A 14902-nucleotide genomic window follows, 5' to 3' on the forward strand; every position below is an offset into this window, starting at 1 on the left:
TCCCATTGCAGTCTCATCGCGAAGGATTGACTGCCCTAAAAGGGTATATATGTCTTTGTGTTGGACATTAGAGTTTATAATATCATCATCATCTAATCTAATGTACGTACAGGTAGTTAAAATATTATTTTTTGTATTATAATGGACATGTACTAAAATTTTCAGTTATATGAATAGTTTACCCTCTTCATTAGCTTGAAGGCAAATAAAATGAGAGTATAAGAAGAAACTAAGAAAACGGTTATAAATAAATCTATCAATTAGAGAGAATATGAATCAAGGTCTTAATTTTAATTTAAAATTTTTAAAATATGAATTGAACATAATTATATATTATTAATTATTCATACTTGTAACTAGTATCATATCATGTGACACTTGATCTTTCACATTCACAAAACAAAAAAAAAAAAAATCCTTTCTTCTGTTTTCTTTTCCCCTAAACATTGCAACTTTGAACATCCAATGCCTAATAATCCAATAACATTGTGTCTCTATATAAACACTTCTTTGGAATTTTGGAACTAGGGCATGATAATTATTCTGTTCTCTGAAGAGACACCTTAGATGAGAGTAAACTCCTTAAACTTTTTTTCTTTTTTGAATTTTTACTCACTGGGTCAATAAAAAAGGCAAATTAACCCCATACTATTACATTTTTCCCAAAATGTTTAACGCCCTTCAGTCCCAACTAAACGCACCATTTTGTCACATTAACATATTAATTTTTTATTAATTTAATTTAAAAATTAAATCTATAAAAATAAAAATAAAAAAAATTGAAGGGGTGAAAGCCACCCCTATGGGCCGGGGGTGGCTTGCAGCCAAACCTTCAATTTTTTTTTTTTTTTAGATTTAATTTTTAAATTAAATTAATGAAAAATTAATATGCAGGACTAACGGACATTAAACATTTAAGGAATAATGTAACGGTGGGGGTTAATTTGCCTTTTCGATTGGCGCAGGGTGTAAAAATTCAAAAAAAAAAAGTTCAGAGAATTTTCTATTTTAGCGCGTTGACCGAGAGATTTATAAGATATTTACCCTTTTATCCTATTAGCTATGTGGGACAATAGTTGATAGATGATGGACAGTGGACTAGTTTTCTTATGTAAATTTTTGTTAGTCTAGTTTTCTTGTGTGGGACAATAGTTGATAGAATGATGTTTATCCTGGCCAGTCGTTTCTTTTTAATTGGTGTTTGTTAGTTTTTTTGTGACTATTTTGTAATTTTCATTGATGTTAATAATTAAATTTTGTGTTCAGCAGACTAGTTTTCTTAGGTAAATTTTTGTTGTTGCATTACACTATTGTATTAGTTTTCTAAAAGCCTCAAACATTCAAACCGGACCCAAAAAGGTTCAAACCCATTCAGTCGAAAAAAGTTTCTAAAACTACAAACTCAAATAAAAGCCCAATCGTATTCCGCCTACTACCCACTGCCGCCACTGACTTGGTGGCGGTGAATATCAAAAATCTCATTCAGTCGAGAAAGGTCAATGGTATTTCCAACTTGCCAACTTTGGCAGTGATCACGGACACCCAGCCCTATTAGGAGGATTTCATCACTAATAGAAACAACACTAATTGGAGGCAACTCAATAATGAGAATGCTTTCACTTTGATTCGTGGAGGCGGCCCATCTAATAAGATTATGCGCAAATTTGTTGACGTTGCAATGAATTTTCTCAAACGACCAATCAAGAATGGAATTCGGCAGACGAGTTTTTGAGATGAAGGAATTCAATTAATCACCAGAATTGCAGAATCGCAGAAATGACCACCTATAAATCTTGGGTTTTTTTTTTTTTTTATTCAATGTTTTGGGCTCTAATAGAAATGTTATGATGTCAAGATGAAAAAAAATAATAATAAAAAAAAAAAATTGTCAAAAGTTATAATGAAAGAAATAGTTTCCATAATATACGAGTTGTATTCGTCTTAGTCCTTTATACACTCATTCACAAAATAATGGAAAAATGATTTTGATTTGGTGCTATGGTAGAAGCCCCCGTAGGGCCCCATCATGAACGATCATTGCAGGTTTGGTACTTATTTTTGTACGATAGTTTAGGCCTTCCCCTTCTATTGATATTTTGTAATAGAGTAATAATAGAATCCAATCTCATCATCATTTCACTATGATGATCATATGAAATCTTCATTAAACAACATTAAAAAGGTGGAAAAAATCAATAATAAATTGATAATGCCATATGTGAAATAGGAATATGCCATTTAGAAATAACGAGGCTATCATTGAGAAATTAAAAATTCAAATATGCATCCACACACACAACATGTCAACAGTACTATACATAAAACGTTTGCCTTGCAAGCACAAAGCTTACTAACGGCAAAGTCGCTTTCACTACAAGAGCTCAAAAGATAAACAACAAACTAGAAGGATCGAGCTTCACACACTTAAGACTATTATCAAACAATGTTTATTGTTTGGAAGATGGAGGATGGAGGAGAGCGGAGGGGGTTTAGTTTTTAGGATGCACATAGGCATACATGGTGTAGAAGGTCTGCAAAAATGTAAGCACTAGGAGCACAAACCCAACAAATGCCGAAATCAACAACCATGGCTTTCCAAAATACTCGTGCTCACTTGTCCACTGCCAATTGCCCCAATTATTCATCCGTTTCTGATAATACTTGTTTACATCTCCAAAAAGCTCCAACAAAAAAGAGTTATCGTTATCATGACTGTGATCTTTATTTATGATCAAGTCCTTGCCCAAGTTATTGATGAATTGCGCAGTCTCGGCGTCGGTCCCAAAGAAATTGTCAATGACGTGACGGTCATAAAGGTGGTCGACGTCCCTAGCAGTGTTGACAAGGCAGTCCAGCAACATAGCGTAAATCGAAAAATGTTTGAAAATGTTGCACGAGTATTGCTCGAATGCCACGCAGTTCACTAGCAACGAGCACATTTTGTTGTTGAGATTTATATCGGGCATTTCAATCACACCGTTGTTGAATTTCACATCCAAGAAGCTGTCCGCCATATGCCGATTGACCTTAATCCCTGCACGGCGTAGCTTTGTGACACAGGGAATTAGATTGAATGGTCCATAATCGTCTGTTCTCCGAATTTCTTTATTATGACGACGTGAGATAAATATCATCCGAACAAGGTCCAGCAAATGCAACCATTCGAGCGAATCAAGTATGTTTGTGAATTCTGGGATGACAGATATGGACCTAAAAAATTTGGTGGCGATAACAAACAAGGACTTAGATCTAATGCAAATTTTATATAACGTCTTGAGAACACAAGATGGGATCTGATTCTCAAGCAGGAGCAAGTCCCTGTATATCTTGGGTAATATTACCATATCTAGCTCGTATATAAGTTTGAGGTCCATGTACGCTTTACCTAGATCTAGATTTACTCTAGCGCTGATAAACAACATTAATATAAAACAACCATCAACGACCATCATTTGAAGGAGCTCATCGGCACTAAGCTTGATGGTTTCGGAATAACACTCCCTGACTTCCTTTTCAAGTGGACGTAATTGTATCAAGCACTCCTCTAATTTTCCCTTTTTACTCTCCATAAAGGAGGCGAGCCACCGCCACTTGAGCTCCTCCATATTCTGGAGCTGAGGCTTGCCGTGGTGGTATGGCCCGAGGCCGAGGGCGACCACCTGGGGATCGAGTGACTTACCGTTTATGTTGTTGAGCCTCCTAGAAAGCCTGAAGATGCAATGCTTTTCATAGGTTACTGTTGATGGGTGACTACTCTTGGAGAACCTGTCTTCCATCTTGGCTAGGAGTGTTAGAAGTCCCACATTGCCTGGGTATTAAGGAAATTGTCCATTTATAAGGTGAGGGGAAACCTCAACTCTTGAGCTAGCTTTTGGGTTGAGTTAGGCCCAAGACCCATTTCTAATATGGTATCAGAGCCTAACCCAATTAATTGGTTGTGGCCCACCGTCACCTATTGTCGCACGTGTTGGCTTGGATGTCCTCCCGCCACACGTGAAGGGGCGTGTTGGAAGTCCCACATTGCCTGGGTATTAAGGAGATTGTCCATTTATAAGTTAAGGGGAAACCTCAACTCTTGAGCTAGCTTTTGGGTTGAGTTAGGCCCAAGACCCATTTCTAACATGGTATCAGAGCCTAACCCAATTAATTGGCTGTGGCCCACCGTCACCCATTGTCGCACGTGTTGGCTTGGATGTCCTCCCGCCACACGTGAGGGGGCGTGTTAGAAGTCCCACATTGCCTGGGTATTAAGGAGATTGACCATTTATAAGTTGAGGGGAAACCTCAACTCTTGAGCTAGCTTTTGGGTTGAGTTAGGCCCAAGACCCATTTCTAACAAGGAGGACCTCGACGACGACGTGATCAGTAGCTTCTCCTTCCACAATTTCCATCGCGAGCGTTTCAGACTCTCAGCGATTTTCTTCGTGGAGTTTGGTCTTGGGGTGTGAAGTTGAAACTGGGGAGTACTGGTGCTGTGTTAAATGGAGGTTTTATGTGAGCCCTGGGGTTGAGGGGAAGAAGTACATGTTAGTGTACATATATATATATATATATATAGCTATCAATGAAATATTATATTTGTATCCTCTATATATATTTCCCATCTCTCTCCACATCTGTAAGTACGTACACCTCTCTTTTGCTTAATTATAACAAAATCCCAGAAAACAAGCAAAGAAGATTAATGGAAATAGGATTGTAGAATAAAAAGAATAAACTATAAACAAAATCTCAAAGTTACAACCTAATTTACATACTTGTTCTGTTTGATGCTGAATTCCCACTACAGATCGAGTTGCAAAACTGCATGCGTCAATGGCGTACCAACTGAGACGGTGTCGGTGACACTCACAGAAGCCAGCTGAAGCAAGAAAATTCAGAACCCACCTACACGGCTCTGAAAGGGTAAGGAGTTGTTTTGAAGCAATTGGAGGGAGTAGCTAGGGAGGACTGAAGAAGCTAACCGTAGAGAAAAACCAAAAACTCAGTGACTCGCCAGTTGCTTGGGGCTGAAAGGCAAAAGACGTAAAGGGTGTTTTTGGAAAACCCTTAATTTACCTTTAATTTTTGCATTAACTATTGGTGACATGTCAGCTACATGCCTTTATTACGCTTGAAATGGAGAAGGATCTATTTAGCATTTAGGAGGACAATATTATCCGTTTATTTTTATTATTCTAGGCAACATCTAGCTGATATGCCTTTATTATCTTAGTTGGATGGAAAAATCATCTCCATTTCAGAGAAATAGAGAATATTCATTTAAGAAGGCAATATTATCCATTTGCCTTATTATGCTAGCAGGACGAGAAAATGATCATCTTCATTAATATTTCATTTGAATTAGAGAGTATCCATTTAGTGTAAAATAAGAGGTAATATTATAAATTTTGTTCTTCAACTTTAATGTTAAGACAATATTACCTTTCATTTGACACTAAATGGGTACTTTCAATTTCAACTAAAATGGAGAGGATCATGTTTCCCATTTCACTTGAAATGAAGAGCATCTATTTAGTGCATTTAGGAGGACAATATTATCCATTTGTTTTTTGGGCCAAATATTTTGGACAAATATACCCCCTTAATTGTTCTAAATAAATACTCTCAATTTCACTTAAAATATAAAAGATCTGTTTTCAGCTGGATGTCCCCTCCCTTCGTCCCAAATTGATGGGATATAAAGTTTTAAAGTTTTGCATGGTCGAGAATGTTATTGGTTTATTTTCAACTACTACCTGTTTGCTTTATTGTCAACCACTGCCCGTTTGTTTGATTGATCATTACTTACTAATTGTCTTGCATGCTCTCCCTTTCAATTGATGCTGACTTTTCCAATTGATTTATTTATTATTTATTTATTTTTTATTTTTGCCTTTTACAGTTTCTAATTGAAAAGAAATAAAGAGGGCTCAAATATTTTCTGAAATCAAGGTTCACCATATAATTACTCTCATCCAAAGGAAAAACTAAAAATAAATTTGGTGTTTGGGTTATGAAATCAAGTTTTAAACAACTTAATCAAATGTGTACGTTTTTAACAAAAACAAAAAAAACGATAACAACATCAACACATGTTTCAATAATTTTTGTTTTTGTTTTAAAAAACAAAGGACAAAAATACATATGTCCACATGATCTCTCTCCTTAAATAGAGGGGATCGAGTCTTCTACAGTTCTACCTATCTTCCATCTTAACTGTACTCTTTCTCTAGACGTGCCACCCTCGGAGGGAACAAACTCAAAACTTGTATTCCTCTCAAAAACTTTCCAGGTATACAAAATCATCTTCTGATACTTTACAATCTAATAATTGATCACTTAAAATCCTGAGATACTTTTTCGAGCTTAAACATTAATTTCCTTCCATATTTAATTTTGGTTGGAGTCCTAAACTATACCAACCAGGAGATTTTGCTTGTATATTTATTCAGAAAACTATTTTGTAAAATTGTATTCACATCCATTGATATATATATATATATATATATATATATATATATATATATATATATATATATATATATAGGAGGAATAACATCCTATGTTAGGTTTAAATATAGCTTGATAATTGCATGCATATTGAGTTTTTAATTGTGTTTAACTTGTACTTTAGTTCTTTAACAACACTCTTAATTAGAAGTAAGAATTTAAAATTTTGTGAGATTGTTGGTTAGTTTAGAATGTTTAGGTTAGAAAATGCATTATTGATCAAAAGAAGGAAAAATAAAATAAAAATATTATGGAGATAAAAATTTCCTGCTATGATTTTGGTAAAACTGTATTACCATGAGATTTAACTAATTGTAACTATATAATGAAAGATGATGTTATTATCATTTACTAGATTATTACATTTTTAACGCAATGGAATTGTTAGCTAATTATAGATGATACATGGTATCATAAATTACTTTACAATTACATCTTGTGTGTTTATAATGTAGTTACACTATAGATAAGAGTTTGATGACAAAGTTTAAAGGTTGAAAGGAATATACTGACGGCGTTAAGTCGTTTGTGAGATTTGTAGTTAGCAACTCCAGAAGTGGGGAGTTTATTGCGTACCTATGTGAAAAATGTCGCTTGAACAAGCGACTATGGCCACGTGAAGTATATGATCACTTGACAAGGGGAGCTGGAATTTTGACCACTAATTACACGGACTGTGTATGGCATGGAGAAAAATTTGGGGCTCTTGCTGAAGGCTCTAATTCGACTGTCCGACCGCAGATACGGGTCCAATCACAGACCAGTCCATAAATATGCACGCCATGTTCCGTGATGTATTTGGCATGCACGAGATCAAGGAAAACAACTGTGAGCCTCAGATTGAAATGCAGGCAGATGCAAAAGTGCATGAAGAAGTTGACGAGGAAAGTGCACAAAAATACAACAACTTGCTTAAAAAAGCAGACAAGCCACTTAATGATAAAACCAAACATAGCAAACTAAGTGCTATTGTACGTACATTTATACAATTTAAAGTGTGTATGTGGACTAAGTAACACGATGTTCTCATTTTTGCTTGAGCTCCTTAATCAATTGTTGTCAACGGATGATAAAGCTTTGCCAAATAATATATATGAGAACAACAGGTTTCTAAGGGACATGGTGCTTGGATATGAGAAGATTCCAGCTTGTCAAAATGACTGTATGTTATTCTGGAAAGATAATGCGCAATTAGATTCATGTACCCTTAGAGCATTCACATTGGTTTATGTATATTTTTATGCAAAATGACTAATCAAAACCCACTTTATCTAGTTTAGCTAATGAGTTTTAAACGACATCATATCTTCAATTATCTATTTTTTATCTATATCATTTAAATTTTATTTTATTTTATAAACATTGAATTTTTCCTAAAGATTCTATTTTTCAACTTTTGAAAAAAAAAAAAAAAAAAAAAAGATGTGGAGAGAGAAATAGTAGGACAAAATTTTGGAAAAATAGAGATGTGGAAAAAGAAATAGTATATTAATGAGTTGAATGTGTCAACAGTGCCCGCTAACAAATGCAAAAAAAAATGTATTTGTAGAGAGTTTTTTAGTGTTTTGCTTATCTATTTTAGATAAAAGTAAAAAATGGCTAAGCCATTGTGAGTGCTCTTACCGTGGGCATGGTGATTTACACATTCAAGTACTTCACCGGCCCAGAGATCCCTCACTACGTCCTCTTCACTGTTGGATACACCTGGTTCTGCTCTCTCTCACTCATCATCCTTGTCCTAGCTGAAATTGTGCTGTACGTTCCTTTCATCGTGATTTAAAGCAATTGCTGGGAAAATTCTTTTTGATTGGATATTATGGTTGATTTGTTGTGGTTCTTGTTTTCATTGACCTGTTTTGTGGGAAGTATGGTTCCTTTTTGTTATCATCTCACTTTCTGGATTTGATCTAGGGTTCAATATTTTGGTTGCGTGATTAATTTCAGGGAAGCTTAGTTGGTTTGAGCATTGCTGTAATGCATATTTCTTTAATTTTACTCGAGTAGCTTGCAATTATTCATGTGCACTTACTTTCAGAACCTTTAGAATATATATTTTCTGTGGCTGATGATGTCGCACGCAGAGGTGGAGTCATGGATATGGGGGATGGACAGTGATGCTCTGTTTACAGTCAGATATGATATTTGAGATTTTGTTTTATTTTTAAATTTTTTTAGTTTTATATATTTATATTTTTTTATTTAGAGCGACACATGTCATCATTTTATTGGTACTGATATGACACACTAACGGAATATGTCAAGTGTTTTGACGCAATTTGATTACAAGGACCAAATTGTTATTTTGGCCTACTCCAAAGACGGTTGATTTTATATATATATCAGAGAGAGTTTTGTAATTTAGACCAATTAAATGGACTAATTTTACATTTATTTAAAAAAAAAAAAAAAAAAAAAAAAAAAAGTTGAGAGAGGAGGGAAAGTAGTTGCTGAACAGTTTTGAAAGGCTTTACTGGTTGTTTGCCTCCGCGTGATTGGCCGCTTGCTTGGGATAGTACGAACTATGCGTTCTCAAGGAATTAAGATCGAAACTAGAAAACATCCGGTTACTTAGAATGGAAGAGTATTTTTGTTCACTCAAAAAGTGAAAGGATTAAAATACTCTTCAAATATAACTAACTAGATGCTTTCTAATTCATTTGAAATGTAGAGTATCATGTTCCGTTGACAAGGCGGGCACAAGGCAAATGCATCTTCCTTTACTTCTCCAAATAACCCGCCCAACACCAGCGTAGACAAGCCCATACTTATGGCCACTGACATTTATGCTCTTCACCAGGGGCATGCGGAAATCCCACTCCAGCTCAGGGTGAAGGAATGGGGCTATGAACCCTCCACTGGCAGCATCAACGTGGATTGGGGTGTCCCACCCTGTCTCCTTATTCTTTTTGACAAGCAGTTCATTCAGAAGCTTCACATTCTCAAACTCTCCCGTCAAGGTTGATCCAAGAATTGCTGCAACACAGATGGTGTTCTCATCTACCATCTCTGCTGCCTTCACAGGATCCATCACATGATATCCCTTGTGTGGGACAATACTTGATAGAATAATGTTTATCATGGAAGTTTCTTTTGACTTGATGTTTGTTAATTTTTTTGTGACAATTTTATCATTTTCATTGATATTAATCATTAGATTTTGTGTTTGATGGAAATTTTGTGTTTGGCGGACTAGTTTTCTTATGTAAATTTTTGTTGTTGCATTAAACTATTCTATTAATTTTTTAAAACCTCAAACATTCAAACTATGCCCAAAAAGGTTCAAAACCCATTCAGTCGAAAAAAAAAAAAGTTTCTAAAACTACAAGCTCGAATAAAAGCCCAACCCGTATTCCACCTACCGCCCACCACATCCATCAACTTGGTAGCGGTGAATATTGAAAATCTCATTCGTCGAGAAAGGTCAATGGTATTTCAAACTTACCAACTCACGAACACCCAACCCTATTAGGAGGATTTCATCACTAATTGGAACAATAGTAATTGGAGGCAATCCCTTTGATTCTTGGAGGCGGCCCATCTAATAAGATTATGCGCAAGTTTATTGACGTTGCAATGAATTATATTTTCTCAAACGACCAATCAAGAATGGAATTCGGTAGACGGCAAGTTTCTGAGATGAAGGGATTCAATCACCATAATCACATATATGACAACCTATAAATCTTGATCTTTTCCCAATGTTTTGGGCTCTATTAGAAATGTCATGATGTCAAGATGCAAAAAAAAAAAAAAAAAAAAAAAAAAAGTAATTGTCAATAGTTATAATGAAAGAAATAGTTTCCATACTATATGAGTTGTATTCCTCTCTGTCCATTGTACACTCATTCATAAAATAATGGAAAAATTATATTGATTTGGTGCAATGGTAGAAGCCCCTACCAGGCCCCATCATGAAAGATCATTGCAGGCTTGGTGCTTATTTTTGTATGATTAGTTTAGGCCTTCCCCTTCCATTGATATTTTGTAATAGAGTAATAATAGAATCCAATCTCATCATCATTTCACTATGCTCATATGAAATCTTCATTAAACAACATTAAAAATGAAAAAATTGATAATGCCATATGTGAAAAAATTGTTATGCCATTTAGAAATAACAAGGCTATCACTGAGAAATTAAAAGTTCAAATATGCATCCACACACAACATGTCAACATTATACATAAAATGTTTGCCTTGCAAGCAAAGAGCTTACTAACGGCAAGGTCGCTTTCACTACAAGAGGTCAATGGATAAACAACAAACTAGAGGGAGCTTCACACACTTAAAACTGTTATCAAACAGTGTTTATTGTCTGGAAGATGGAGGATGGAGGTGGAGGGGAGGAATTTAGTTTTTAGGATGCACATAATAAGCATAAATGGTGTAGAAGGTCTGCAAAAAAGTAAGCACTAAAAGCACAAACCCAACAATTGCCGAAATCAACAACCATGGCTTTCCAAAATACTCGCGCTTGAAGCTCATCCACTTGCCCCAATTCAACCTTTTCCGATAATACTTGTTTACATCTCCAAAAACGTCCAACAAGAAAAAGTAATCACTGTCACCACGATCTTTATAAATGGTCAAGTCCTTGCCCAATTTATTGATGAATTGCACAGCCTCGGCGTCAGTCCCTAAGAAATTGTCAATGACACGACGGTTACAAAGGTAGTCAACGTCCCTAGCAGTGTTGACAAGGCAGTCCAGCAACGTAGCGTAAATCGAAAAGGATTTGGAAACGTTGCACGACTGCTCGAATGCCACGCAGTTCACTAGCAATGAGCACATTGAGTCGTCGAGAATTAGACCGGGCATCTTAATCACACCATTGTTGAATTTCACATCCAAGAAGCTGTCCGCCGTATGCCGATTGACCTTAATCCCGGCACGACGTAGCTTCATGACACAGGGAATTAGAGTGAATGGTCTGTAATCATATGTTTTCTGCATTTTTTTATAATGAGCACGTGAGATAATAGCTTTATTATAAGCACGTGAGATAAATACCAACCGAACAAGGTCCAGCAAATGTAACCAGTGGAGCCGATCAGTTGCAGGCATGTTTCTGGATTCTGGGATGATCGATATGGAGCAAAGAAAATTCGTGGCAATAACAAACAAGGACTTACGAGAGCTAATATTAAAGCAAATTGTATATAACGTATTCAAAACACAAGACGGGATCTGATTCTCAAGCAAGAGCAAGTCCCCGAATATCTTGGGTAATATTACCATATCTAGCCTGTAGAGAGGGTTGTTGTAGATGGACCGTTCATCTCGATCTAGTTCAGTTAAATTTAATTTAGCGCGGAAAAACAACGCTAGTATAAAAAAACCATCAATGACCATCATTTGAAGGAGCTCATCGGTACTCATGAGGTTGATGGCTTCGGATTCGGATTCGGAATAACACTCCCTCACTTCCTTTTCAAGTGGACGTAATTGTATCAAGCACGCCGCTAATTTTCCCTTTCTACTCTCCATAAAGGGGGCGAGGCAACGCCACTTGAGCTCCTCCATCATCTGGAGCTGAGGCTTGCCGTGGTGGTAAGGCCCGAGGGCGACCACCTGGGGCTCGAGCCACTTACCGTTTATGTTCTTGAGCCTCCTAGGAAGCCTGAAGATGCAACGCTTTTCATTGGTTCCTGTTTCAGGAGGCAATGTTGATGGGTAACAACTACTCTTGAAGAACCTGTCTTCCATCTTGGCTAGGAGGCCCTCGTCGACGACGTGATCATCAGTAGCTTCTCCTACCACAATTTCCATCGCGAGCGTTTCAGACTCTCAGCGATTTTCTTCGTGGGTTTTGGTCTTGGGTGTACGTGAAGTTGAAGCTGGGGAGTACTGGCGCCCTGGGGTTGAGGGGAAGAGCATGTTAATACATATATATGGTTATCATTCCCAGTTCCTCCCCCATCATGTCTTCTATTGGGAAGGATCCCCTATATAACCCTTCCCTTTTGTTGTATTTGCTCAAAAAAAAAAAAAAAGGAAGAAGAAAGAACATATGGCTATCAATTCTCTATTGAGAGTATAAAAATAAATGAATTAAAAATTAAAAAAAATTAAAAAAAATTAAAAAAACTAAAGCAATGAAATATTATATTTGTAAATTGTATCCTATTAGCCATGCATCTCTATCCACATCTTTAATTAATAGTAAGTATACCTCTCTTTTGCTTAATTATATCTCTCTTTTTGCAAAATTACATGGCCATGTCACCCGTGTGTATGTATCATGTATGTGAGAATAATAAATCCCAGAAAACAAGCAAAGAAATATTATAAGTCAAAACAGGCATACAAAACTATAAACAAAATCTTAAAGTTGCAAGCTAATTTACATACCTGTTCTATTTGATGCTGAATTCCCACTACAGATCGAGTTGCCAAACTAGACGTTGACCCATACAGAAACCAGCTCAAGCAAATAAAATTCAGAACCCATCTACACGGCTCGATCTGAAAGGGTAAGGAGCTTTGAAGCAATTGGAGGAGTAGGGAGAACCGAAGACTGAAGAAGCCGACCGTAAAGTGAAGACTTTGAAAAGTCAGTACTGACTCGTCAGTTGCTTGGGGTCTGAAATGCAAAAGGGTAAAGGGTGTCATAGGTGAGAGTTTAGAAATTTGTTAAGCATTTTGTCTTTTGTTGGGACGTGGGCCAGCCCACCATTCGGATATATATATATATATATATATATATATAAACACTAATTAATCAATTATTGAAAAAATTGATTAATTAGTGTAACAGTACTAAATAACATTATTCGGAAATTTCATATATTTTAGCTACATAACAGATTTGATGAAATAACCATTTATTATAAGAGTCATCAACAAATCCACACAGCAATAAATAATAAATAACATATATATTATGTCTGTATCCAGTCCCTAGCCAGGGAGAAAGCAAAGATAAATTTTACAAGGTAGCATGCATATATAAGACACAAATCTGAGGACTAACAAGCTCCACTCTTCCTGCTCCGCACAAATCGCCTCCAGGTGTTAATTACCTCCTCCTCGGTCTCTCTTACACTCTTTTCAACATTCTTTCTGCCGTCTTGTGTCTCATCAACAGTAGCTGTGACATGAGCAGCTTTGGTGGAGACATGGCTGGAGGCGAATTCATCCATCTCCTTCAAAACTCTGTCTATGTCTGTAACAAGTCTCTCAGCCAGGGTCCGACTGAAATCCTCTCGAATAACTACCCGAAGGACGGCGATGCGTTCGGCATTGGGCGGCATTGTGTAAGCTGGGACGATCCACCCGAACCTTCTCAAATTCTCTGATATCTGAAACACTGTGTATTTGCTGCTGTCTTTCAGGGAGAAGGCTACCAGGGGCACTCCAACATCCTTGGAGACAATGTCAAATCGCCCTGTTTTCTCTATTCCTTCTTTCAGCGTTCTGGCATTCTCAGTCCAGCTTTCCATGATGTTTTTGTAACCCTTACACAAACAAGATCAACACAATTATGATATAGCATAAAAAGGTATTTCCTGACCAAATTATAAGCAATTTACGCTATTTCCAGACAATCAATGTGTTAAATCAAGCCATGAAGGAATTTTTCAATCCTTCTAAGGTTTGAAATTTAAAATGGAAGCAGAAAGTACCTCAAAGCCCAACCGTATAAACTGGTAATATTGAGCAATTATTTGACTAAAGCCTGCCAGGATTGAACATGTTACAATAAATAAATAAATATAAGAAAAAATAAAGGAAAGAAGACGAATGATAAGGAAAACAGATTAATCCTTAGACTTGTTATTGAAAATCCAAAATCTGCAAACCCTAGCTTGTTTTATAATGCCTTTTACAACGAGACTGCCCAAATTTATGAAGGTTACGAAGTGTTAATATGTAAATAAAATGATTTTTTTCTTTCTTTCCTATGAACTTAAGTTTTTTAAATAAATGGTTATTTAACATGATATTATAATAAAGATCATGAGTTCGGACGTAATTTTTTTACTTTTTTATACAAAATATTCTTACTTTTTTTCTTCATATCAATCAAATCTGCTACAGTTCCAATCCACTTCCTCAAGTCCACTCTTTTACCAAACATAGTGATGTAGATCGAAGTGTTTGGGACTTCATGAAGAAGATGAGAATGGATGGTGGTGTGAACATACCTCGGAAGATGGTGACGCGATCCCAGACTCGCGAGGCAGAAAAAGGAGTTCCTGGAACTGCGATCGATCGCACGTTGGTAGCGATCGAGCGCCCTGGAGTAACGGTCGAGCGCACGGTGCCTGCGCTCAAGCATCCAATCCCTGGAAATTGAGGATCGTCTCTGGTACTACGACCGATTCATCCCTGAAACTGCGATCGGTCGCATGATCGAGCGCACCCAGTCCCTGGAAGTGCGATCGATCGCAAGTTTACCTGCGATCGA

At 36.6% G+C, this 14902-nt stretch overlaps 4 protein-coding genes across 5 annotated transcripts; all 4 read right to left on the minus strand.

Moving 5' to 3' along the window:
* Positions 1-2489: 2489 nt before the first annotated feature.
* LOC132185430 (UPF0481 protein At3g47200-like) lies at positions 2490-3776 on the minus strand. The gene has a single exon (XM_059599204.1). It carries the CDS (start codon positions 3774-3776, stop codon positions 2490-2492), a length of 1287 nt encoding a protein of 428 aa, XP_059455187.1.
* Positions 3777-9145: 5369 nt separating this feature from the next.
* LOC132185431 (glutamate decarboxylase 4-like) lies at positions 9146-10030 on the minus strand. The gene is made up of 2 exons (XM_059599205.1): positions 9935-10030; positions 9146-9532 (listed from the first exon to the last, which is right to left on the minus strand). Exons 1-2 carry the CDS (start codon positions 10028-10030, stop codon positions 9146-9148), a joined length of 483 nt encoding a protein of 160 aa, XP_059455188.1.
* A 548-nt stretch (positions 10031-10578) lies between these two features.
* LOC132184855 (UPF0481 protein At3g47200-like) lies at positions 10579-13069 on the minus strand. 2 transcript variants are annotated; one of them, XM_059598634.1, is made up of 3 exons: positions 12844-13069; positions 11507-12347; positions 11244-11391 (listed from the first exon to the last, which is right to left on the minus strand). In XM_059598634.1, the coding sequence occupies exons 2-3, from the start codon at positions 12259-12261 to the stop codon at positions 11334-11336; spliced, it is 813 nt and encodes a 270-aa protein (XP_059454617.1). In that variant the 5' UTR covers positions 12262-12347; positions 12844-13069; the 3' UTR covers positions 11244-11333. The 2 variants fall into 2 exon arrangements, with proteins under 2 accessions (XP_059454616.1, XP_059454617.1); XM_059598633.1 differs by having other exon boundaries at positions 10579-12347.
* Positions 13070-13299: 230 nt separating this feature from the next.
* On the minus strand, positions 13300-14166 carry LOC132184821 (glutamate decarboxylase-like). The gene is made up of 2 exons (XM_059598594.1): positions 14118-14166; positions 13300-13949 (listed from the first exon to the last, which is right to left on the minus strand). The coding sequence occupies exon 2, from the start codon at positions 13932-13934 to the stop codon at positions 13461-13463; it is 474 nt and encodes a 157-aa protein (XP_059454577.1). The 5' UTR covers positions 13935-13949; positions 14118-14166; the 3' UTR covers positions 13300-13460.
* Between the last annotated feature and the right edge of the window lie 736 nt (positions 14167-14902).

This window comes from Corylus avellana, chromosome ca6, assembly GCF_901000735.1.
Source record: "Corylus avellana chromosome ca6, CavTom2PMs-1.0".
NCBI lineage: Eukaryota > Viridiplantae > Streptophyta > Magnoliopsida > Fagales > Betulaceae > Corylus > Corylus avellana.

Excerpts from the sequence above, each read along its gene's own strand:
- LOC132185430 (XM_059599204.1), bottom strand. The coding sequence starts at position 3,776 with ATGGAAGACAGGTTCTCCAAGAGTAGTCACCCATCAACAGTAACCTAT.
- LOC132185431 (XM_059599205.1), bottom strand. The coding sequence starts at position 10,030 with ATGGGCCGCCTCCAAGAATCAAAGGGATTGCCTCCAATTACTATTGTT. Across the intron at positions 9,533-9,934 it reads GGTTGGGTGTTCGTGAGTTG|GGATATCATGTGATGGATCC; the intron begins GTAAGTTTGAAA and ends GTCCCACACAAG.
- LOC132184855 (XM_059598633.1), bottom strand. The coding sequence starts at position 12,261 with ATGGAAATTGTGGTAGGAGAAGCTACTGATGATCACGTCGTCGACGAG.
- LOC132184821 (XM_059598594.1), bottom strand. The coding sequence starts at position 13,934 with ATGGAAAGCTGGACTGAGAATGCCAGAACGCTGAAAGAAGGAATAGAG.